Below are 9,825 nucleotides of genomic sequence, written 5' to 3'. Positions count from 1 at the left end.
AAATAATTCTTGGCTTTCAGTAGAAAATTATTCGAATACATACCGCTACTTGCAAAATCATGTGAATCCTACAAGTGAAACCATCTAAAGGAATTCGAAGCATTCTTAAGTAAATAATTTAAAAAGAAGTCTGATCCTCAGCCAACTTCCCAAGAGCATTTAGAATTCCATATCCTCAAGATATCAACTTCAAATCAGTTATCCTTCATCCAGCCCAATACAGCCTAACATCCAACACAGTATAATACAATCTTAAGCACATCTCCATAAAGAGTCTCAATCCTGACCTTCGCTTATCGTCTCACAAAGTTTCTCCATCTATGCAGGTCACTGCAAAGCACTTCTACAGTCCAAAAGGAGATGACGTCGAGAGGAACCTAACCCCGAAGTAACAGTCGTATGGACCGAACTTCAGATCGAATCTGTACATACGAGTGTGAAGCGGGGTAGTAGGTACAAGCCTCCCTCCTTCCCCGATCGTTGTACACTGGCGGGTTTAGATTTAGTGTAGGTGTACGCGCGTGCACCCCTGACACGGGGGGTTGCAGCGAGCCAGCGAGCATTCGAGGGGTGCGTCCCGAACACGTGACGCCTGATTCATACACAGACTGCTACGGAATCAATTTGTAATCTTGACTCGAATTAAGGACGACAGAGGGGTGATCGGCGGGAGGGGCGGTCGTGAAGGGCGGGCAGAAGGGCGAGGGAGGTTGGGTAGCGTTTATTGGGAAGCGAGCCTGGCATTTGGTACGGAGAATGTGGCACGGCTATACACTGGAATCTGAACTGCCTCGTGCTGAGAGCATTATAGTCCGGGTTGTAGGTTATTAGGTGCGTCAGCTAATAGGCATCGATATCGGGTATTAATGGCAGGTAACCAGACGGTGATAATGGGTATCAAAGGGCGGTGTTTTAGCGCGACACGGGGAATAGTAATAGCGGCTTTTACCTTGTTATTTAATCAATCCCCGTCATGCTTCCAGCCTCGGGATTTTTCTTTTTTGGTTATAGAGGTGGACGCTTAGCTGGTTTTGGATGTTTCTAATGGTTCTATTATGAACGAGATAATCGGTAAAGAGACGAATTATTCAGATATTTAGCAAATGTAGGTACGTAGGTGCCCTTGAAATTAGTATCACTGAACAGATACTGAATTTCTCATAGAAAACAAGCATGACAAATAATTCCTAGATTTTAGGTAGAGATACAGAGATCCTCGTTACAATGAAATCAGTCCCAAATGTTCCAATAACAGTGGCATATAGGAACCTTTTCTCTCCGATCCTTATTCTAAGAAAAATGGAAACTTCCAGCAGCACCACATCGAATTTAATCAAAAGACCCTCTCTGCTACCATATTCAGCGAACTCGATGTTCTAATCACGGGGACGGGTAGAGGGAAGAAAAAGATCGCGAAAGGGGTGTGAGGGTGAGCTAGGGTACACCAGGTTCCCTTTATCGGCCGACAAACTTCACGGGTGCGTTTCTCCGACGCGAGAGGATTCGCGAAAGAGACGAGGCGGCGAAACAAAAGGGGCGTAGAGAGCAGAACGGAGGAGGAGCAGGCGAGGGGGTGGCACAGGTGGGGGACAGAAAACGATCGGGGCAACGAGAACGGAAACAAAAGCGACGCGGGGCGATACGCAGTATGGCGACGCTTCCGGCTCGCTCACCGCACACAATGCACACTCCCGTGTTAACTTCTGTGCCCCTGTGCTTGCTCTTCCACCTTCCCCCAACCGTCACCCCTTTTCGCGCATCGTTCTCCATCCACCGACGTCGAAACACACGAACCCTTCCTCTCTGTCTTTCGTTAGCGTCCAAAACTCCCGAGACTTCCCGCGCGATGCTTGAGTCGCTGATAACCAGGGCCGACGATACCTTTAATCGCACCCCTGCTCGACCGACACAGAGCAACAAGTTTGGGGGTGATACTAATCCTGATAGCATTTGAACTTCCTATGGGGAACCTCTCGATTTGGAAATTTTGATTAATGAACTTCATTTTTTTTTTGGTTTCTTCACTATGGAACTTATAATATTCCTATAATGATGTTTAATTTTGAATGATTTTTTTTTATAGTAATAAAGATAAACAGGTCCCAATATATGAGAGGAAGTGTACGGATAATTGGATAGAGAAAGGGAAAGTTGAAAGATATACCACTTATATAGTTTTAAATTTATGTTTCAAAGATTTCAGGCGCATCAAAGACCCTTATGTATTGTATAGTGGCGACAAATGTAAAAGCAATGTTTTGAAACTCACTCGAGCCTCTGTGGTGCGTCACAGCTCTTAATAACTCGAAAATTCTAGCTTCAATTGAAGAAGGGGAGAGATTCAACTGAGCTTTCGGACACGGGTGTAAAAAAGGAAAAGCGTCCAACTAACCAGCACTCAAAGTAACATTTAAGCTCAGCTACCCTGTGACAGTCGTAATTCAGCCTTCCGCTCAAAGCTTCTCTTGCGCTTTGTGTAATTTAACACAGCGTAAAGTTAATTTAACTTTTCGTATCCTCTCCATTGAAACAAATCGAAATGACGTTCGATGACGCGTATTTCATGACTCAAACGACGTCCCTGTCGGCATTGGCCGTGCACATTTTTCGCACTTTGTTTTCATATTCGTCTAACCGTGGCGTCGCTGATGCTGCACCGTGCATCTTTATTGTCTTTGCCCATGCACAGGCACTAGGCTTTATTAAAAAGGCTGCTAGCTTTTGCTGGGCAGTGGCGAGGAAACGGAAGCCCAACGCGCGCGGGAACGTTTTAAGAAATTAGTTCTACGCGCGGCTCGTTACGCGAAATGCCACCCCCTACAGGCTTTCTCTTCGGGGGACTACTGTCAATTAATTGCAACCCCTGTCGTGTTGAATAGACACGGTTTGGTGTCAAAACATGAAAAGAAGATTGGTCTCACAGGATGGAGCTTGCCATTGCATAGGAACATACTACAGGAATCTGAAAAATACTCTTTTTAAATCTGAGACACCCACATCGTACTCGTAACAGTCATAAATAGAAATATTAAAATTAATAACGAAGTTAAATCTTTGAACTACTTCTGTTGATGAATGCTTACACTTTTTAAGACTTTCAAAAAACACGAGAATAATATCTATAAGTATGTCAAATTATGTGGAGCATTTGTATTGTACAGATATAGCATTGATGAATGTGAATATAACCCTGATAACTTAAATTGAAGATCACGTAAAATATCCCAGATAGCAACCTAGTAAATATCCAAAACATCGAGTGTACTTTTCGCCTACAATTTAGACTCAGTGGATTCTAACACACTACAGCTTTAGAAATTTTCACGAAAACTCCACCTACACCTCAAAGGACTTATTTCTGACGTAACTACTTTTTTCCTGCCTCGTATTGGGGATCAGCTAACGAAAAAACTGGTGTAAGCTTTCCTACCCTACAATTGTCACAGATGCATTAGAAAGGAAAGCTGATGCATCGAGAAGGATGAAAAAAAATGGGGTTAATCTTGTGCTAATCTTCCAGGAGGTGCAAGAACCAGAACCTTGAAGAGAGTTTGGCTCAAGGACAAACTGTAAGTGCGTGAAAGCAGTAAAATTGAAGGGAACCTTTTTCACGACCTTTTACCTAGAAATTAGCCTGCGAACCTTTGAGACGACAGCATCGTTCGTGACGATCGGTAGTAAAAGTTTCGAAACTGGGCCTTTTATGGATCGTGGCCTCTATTCCGCCAAGGAGGCTACCGACAGGGACGCTCTTTTACCATAGAAAGTAGTTTCTTCTATCAATTTTGGGACGCCGATTCGAGCCAAAAGAAACGACGATAATACGACTAATTTCGAGACAGTAACTTCTAACAATTATTCTGACCACCTTTAAAAATGGAAATAAAACATGAATTAATGGGAGAATCTGTACAATATAATTTCATTTGAAAGAGAAGTTAGCAATGTAGTAAATGAATTTACTTTCTAGCGATGCTCTGCTAATTTATAAATACTGATGTTAACAAGTTTTAAGTTACTATGTTTTCACAAGGCTCGAAAATGGAAACGAAAGTACGATACTGTGAGAATACAGATCGCGGGATCTGTAAATTGAATCGAACCTCGTCGAACCCTTCCAACTTGCAGCATACCGAGCGAAAGGGGTGGCGAGAGTGCGAGTGCAATTTCGTTGTAAATCTCGCAGGAAAGCCCCGTGAACGACACGCTGACCCAGAAAGTCAAAGGGTTGGGATTCCGTCAAGATCGATTCGAATTTCGTGCACGGCCAAGCGTCGACCTTTACGACCTGTCCTTTCGAGTTTGTCCAGCAAAAGGGCTGAATTGGCGCGCCTCTTTTGCGCGAAAATCGGTGAAATGAGCCCCGACACCCCAATAAATCTCTTGCCACGCTGCCCTTCCGTCTTCGTTCACCATCACGAGCACGCCGGACGCCGATGTGGCCCTGTGGCCCCCCACGAAGACACCGCATGAGTTCCTGTCCAAATATTGGGCCTAGCTGGCCAATAATCCTCATAACTCAATAAATTATGAGGCCTATTAACCTAAACCAGCTTCGATAGTAAAAACTACACCGGGACTTCTTGAAAGTTTTATCAAGGGGGAAAGGAATCGTCATTCCGCTAATATAACGAATCGCGATTTTTGACAGCTTAATTGTTTTTTGGAGGTACCCTTTTATTTTGTCTATGGGGAAATGGCATTCAAAAGGGAACCCTTTGAATGCCATTTTTCTTCTTATTTCAAGTTACTTATACTTGAAATTTTTATGCATTCAAGGGGTACCATTGTGATGTTTTATTGCGTCCTTTTATGATTTAATTCATGAGGTTAAGGGAAGTTCTAGAATATCGTGTAATTTGGAACTGGAGTATTAGAGAGAATGTGGACTCTTTAGGTGGAAATACGTAGGATACGTATTGCAAACTGAAGTTTTATAATTTGTAATTGAAAGTGACTTTTAAGATATTTTGGATATTGTTTCGTGTGGTACCCAGTTTTTATTCGAGAGAACTAGTTCATTGCAAGGAAAATGAATTTCTAAATAATTGTAGAAAACCAAAAATTTGGAAACTACAGAGAAAAGTAAAAAAATGTTTGGACCAGTAAAATCCCTCCCATCACTAAAAAACAAGAAAACGTTTTATGTGTCAAAATTTGCAATTCTAGCTTATTTTCGAATTTCCAGAGTACAACTTACAATTAATGCCACAGATTACAAATTTTCATACACTAAAATCCCTCTCCAAAATTGTCCAACAATTGAAAAATGATTACGCAACAGAAAGAGAACAAAAACAGAAAAGTCCTCAATCTCAAGAAGACTAAAAAGCATAAAAACCAAGTCACCTGAAAAACATCTTTCCAGTTCACTTGCAAACATAACAATCAACACTCCCCAATTTCATGCACTTGCACTCCCACTTCCAAAAGCCCCAAATCAACCTATAAAACATTCTGCTTGATCATCCTCGTCCAGATCCACCCGAGTCATCATCCCACCACCTGCGCGCTCGCCAAGATCCTCCGGAGCGCGAAGACGAGGTCAAGAAACGCGTGCAGTGTCGAGCAGAGGAGCGTGGATGGTCGTGGGGGTGGGGTAGCTGGAACACGTGCGCGTGAAAATTTACGTCGTCACGTAAGCGTGGCGCGGCTGGCAAGGTACAACCCGGCAAGGAGAACGAGAGGGGACGGAAACCGAGGGCGAGTCGGAAGGAGACACCGAGTGCAGTCGAAACGCGTGTACAAGGGTCGACAGAGAGGGATGATGCAGTGGATGGCAGAGAGTGAAGGCCGCGTGAAAGCGTACGCGAGACAGAGAGAGGGATGTGGAGAGGCGCGTGACGAGAGAGGGAAGAGACGGTGACGGGTAAGGAAGAGCGGAGGCGCAAGCCACCCTTGGCAAGAGAGGCAGCAGGCTGGCAGCCCCTTTCGCGAGGCACCCCCTAAGCCTGGTTAGGGGCGAAGGCGGCGAGCCGCGGAGGCCACAACACGACCGCCGTCCTCATTGGTCGACGCGCCTCGCCTGGGTGGGGCTCCGGAAAAATTGGAGGGGAGAAAAATCCCCTCTAAATAGCTGCGGCTGCGGCCGCGAAAAACTAGAATCCGCTCAGCCGGCATCGAGTGCGCGTCGGTTCAACTTTCGTCGAGCTTTTTTCCATCCAGCGTTTTCGAAGTGTACGGGAACGCGTACCCATCTCGTTCCTGAGGACTCTCCAGAGACTTGTATCGAGCAGACAAAAGTGGATAGACTCTCGTTATTTATTGTTAGTGTTAGTATTTTAAGTTAGTGATAGAGACACTTGGTGCGCTTAGGCTAGATACACAGTGGTTGGACTTGGAACACAGTGTTTGGAGGATAAGCCACCCTGGTGTTGAGGATTACCTTGTTGGAGTGTTGTCGCTGGATAAGGATTGCTCAGCGAAAAAATGCATCTGCCAGAAGGACCATTAGGCATGGACAGCTTTAACGCGATTCACGAGTCGCTGCAGGCCTGTCACGGCGATCTCGTGAGAACCGGAAGTCCCGCCATCCTCTGCAGCGCGTTGCCTTCGCACTGGAGGTCGAACAAGTCGTTGCCCGTGGCCTTCAAGGTCGTCGCGCTTGACGAGGTCAGCGACGGTACTCTGGTCACTATCAGAGCCGGAAACGACGAGAACTGCTGCGGCGAACTCAGAAATTGCACTGCGGTCATGAAGAACCAGGTCGCGAAGTTCAACGATCTCAGATTCGTCGGTCGAAGTGGAAGAGGTCAGTATTTCTGAAATAATTCTCTTCTTTGAGGTCTGCTCTGGACTATCTTTTCCTGTGAATATTCCTAAAGGATGCTTACGTATGCTAAAGAAAATTCTTTCACTTTGCTACAGGAAAATCATTCTCTCTCACGATCCAAATCAACACAGTACCATTCCAAGTCGCCACCTACACGAAGGCCATCAAGGTCACTGTGGATGGACCAAGAGAGCCAAGGTCTAAGTCGAGTAAGTTCACTATCTTCAATCTTTCCGAGGCTTCAACCTATCGATCTCTCGTTTTCCAATTCCTTCGGCTCGAGATGTTCAGAAACTTCAAACCTAGTCAAACTTTTACATCGCGATCAAATGATACTTCAGATTCCAAATAGCATCTTCTATAAGATCCAAGGAGGTTGTCTCATAAGGGTAATAGGGTTTTCCTCGCGTTATCTCGAGAGACGGGAAACCCCAGGTCCGAATAATTCGGCGGGAGTCAACGTGACCAAGCGCAGAATCCACAAACGGGCGTCAGAGTCTCGCAGGCGTTTAATAATCCGGTGGACCTCAAACCGCGAGCCGCAAGCTCCGGAGTCGTTCGCACGTGCACGTGCACAAGGGCGGCGGTGCGCGCGCGCACGCAGCCGAACACGGGGAAACGCGTGAAAACGCGGCGTGGATCGGCTCCTGGGTGCCTCTTTGGCATCGTTTCAAGCTCCACCGTCGGCGTCCTTTTCAACAACCTCGCTTACTTTCCGCGCAGACACGGTAGACCGATCGGCTTGGAGAACACTAAAGTCTCGTGTGTTTATTGGGCGGCGCGCTGTCGGCCAAAGGAGCCGCGGGTGGCATAGAAGTTGAACGCCATCAAACGTCGTCTGCAAAGGAGAGCCGCGTTTATGCGTTTGTTTATCGCGCCACATATGGCGGTAGCATGTGGCTCGCGCTACGAAAACGCGTAGGAACGAGCGTCGTAACTGCTGGAGATCGCGTAAACAGAGATCGGCCAGCTCGCCTGCGGAGAGCATCGTTAATCCGCGTTTTATGAGACCCTGGCCGCCCCCGAGTTCGCTTTTTATCTCCGCCATCGCTACTCTTTGTCAGTTCGTTAGGCGCCCCTAAGCAACGCTGGGTATCTGGTCTCTCTGACAGTTTAGTCTTCCACGAACGTTTTACATTTCTTTTTTACGAAACGCTCGCAACGCCGTTCGACGCGGAAACAGTTTTTGCCAAGGCTGATCCTCGAAGCACGCTCGATCACGGGGATTATTTATAGAGCCGAAGGAATCGCTGCTTGGGTTCGCGTTCCACTAACTATTTTCGGAGCGAAATTTTCGATCGCGCTAAGGAAACCATTCTGCACTTTCAGATTACCAATACGGGCCTGGATTCCCTGGACTAGGTCTACTCAGCCCTTGGGTCGACGTTGCGTACCTTGGACACGCGTGGCATCTTCCTCAGGCGGCATTCGTCAAAGGTAAGCATCCTTTATTTGATCAATTTTGGATGAGGACTTTGATAGTTGAACGAAGTGACGCGATGTTCTCGAATACAGACTTCAAGATATAAGTATTCTCAAGGATCGAATACTAGCAAGACCTTCTTTTAATTTCCCAAGATTGAACGCGTGAAGATTCATTTGCTCCGCTAGAATCGTCCCCCAGTGATCAACTGACAAGCCATCGTTCACTCGTTCGTTATCGAAGCGCTCCCGAGAAACTCGAAAAAGCCCCAACTACCTCGCTCCAATACCAAAAGTCTGGGATAATCAGAAATACCAGCCGCCCAAAGTGCTCCTAATCGCTCCCATCAGAGCCCTTCATCCTCGCCCCGCTCGCAATCAATCAAACCCCAACAATGGTTGCGCGGCAAGCAGTTGGAATATCAGTCTAGCCAGGCTCGTTCCATCGAAGAAAGAAAGCCTCGAAAGAGGACACGCGTTCACGGGAGTCCACGTTATCGATTTCGCCGTAGTCCGCGACGCCTGGCGATGATTCATACCCCGTGGCTGGACCGAGGGGTGAGCCTGAGCTCCCTTTTCCCACAACGGACCCCATCGACCCCCATCCTGCCTCCCTGCCAGCTAAGCAACAACAATACGACTTAACTCCCTTCGCCCACGAGCTCTCCACTCTCGACTGCACCATGGAATCGCGTCAGCCTCTAATCGTATGCTCTTCTCGTCTTCTCCAGGAACCATACCGATGCCTACGACGGATCTGTTCCCACCGACGTTCCCACCGACGGTTCTGCCACCGTACACCTTCGAGCACGTTAAGTACCCAGCAGAGTACACCACGCTGCCACCGAAAACCACTGTGGCTACCACCACGCCCGCAGCCATCCCGAACAGCCCATCGAAGACGCCGCCAAGGAGTCCCAGCGAGTGTGGCAGCGAGTCTGCCTCCGAGGAGGTTCGCAGCGCGTTCGTGCCCATCAGATTGAACACTCTTCCGCCCGCGTCGTCGGTGATCACAGCGTCCTCGTCATCCCCGGAGAGGAGCATGCCCAAGAAGCCCACGGAAGGAGTGAAGAACGAGCTGAAGGCGCCTACTGCTCTGATCTCGCAGAAACTGTCGCCGAAGAGGAGCCCATCTCCGACGAAGATCTCCTCGCCGCCGGCTACCAAGCCTGTTTGGAGGCCCTATTAGGGAGGAGAGAAGCTCGAGACTCGGTGAAACCAGTACACGATTTCCCGCTGGAAGGCTAGTGATTACTTAGACGTCGTCGGTGGACAGTTCGAGTCCCTGTCGTTACTTGTGCGAAGGGCTGATCGTGGCCGACGTTAATCGTTGCTCGAGAGAGCGCAATTTCGACGTATTCGATTTAAAGGTTTCCCTCGTGTTTTCTGTTCATTCGTCGAGGAATGGAGAGATTCTCGACGGTCTGGTCGAGAAGGTTCAACAATGTCTTCGGTTTTACGAAGACTGCTCAGAGGGGAGGCGCAGGTGAAGTTATGTTACGATGATCGTACGTTAACTCACGGTGATCGAGACTGGGAAGCACTCTCCCTCGCCGATACGAAGGCTGGTCACTTTCGAAAGCTCGATCGTGTGTATATTCGAGATTATTATTGTACATAGAGTTTGTACA

General features: G+C 47.4%; 1 protein-coding gene across 2 annotated transcripts; it reads left to right on the top strand.

The window, feature by feature from the left end:
• The first annotated feature begins 6,145 nt into the window (after positions 1–6,145).
• LOC143183225 (uncharacterized) lies at positions 6,146–9,470 on the top strand. Of its 2 annotated transcripts, XM_076384729.1 has the most exons (5): positions 6,213–6,266; positions 6,349–6,751; positions 6,868–6,981; positions 8,102–8,209; positions 8,926–9,470. In XM_076384729.1, the coding sequence occupies exons 2-5, from the start codon at positions 6,430–6,432 to the stop codon at positions 9,381–9,383; spliced, it is 1,002 nt and encodes a 333-aa protein (XP_076240844.1). In that variant the 5' UTR covers positions 6,213–6,266; positions 6,349–6,429; the 3' UTR covers positions 9,384–9,470. The 2 variants fall into 2 exon arrangements, with proteins under 2 accessions (XP_076240843.1, XP_076240844.1); XM_076384728.1 differs by having other exon boundaries at positions 6,146–6,751.
• The last annotated feature ends 355 nt before the right edge of the window (positions 9,471–9,825 follow it).

Source organism: Calliopsis andreniformis, chromosome 9 (genome assembly GCF_051401765.1).
Source record: "Calliopsis andreniformis isolate RMS-2024a chromosome 9, iyCalAndr_principal, whole genome shotgun sequence".
Classification (NCBI taxonomy): Eukaryota; Metazoa; Arthropoda; class Insecta; order Hymenoptera; family Andrenidae; genus Calliopsis; species Calliopsis andreniformis.
Note: the sequence above shows the minus strand (reverse complement) of the source record. Positions and strands in the feature narration are given on the sequence as shown.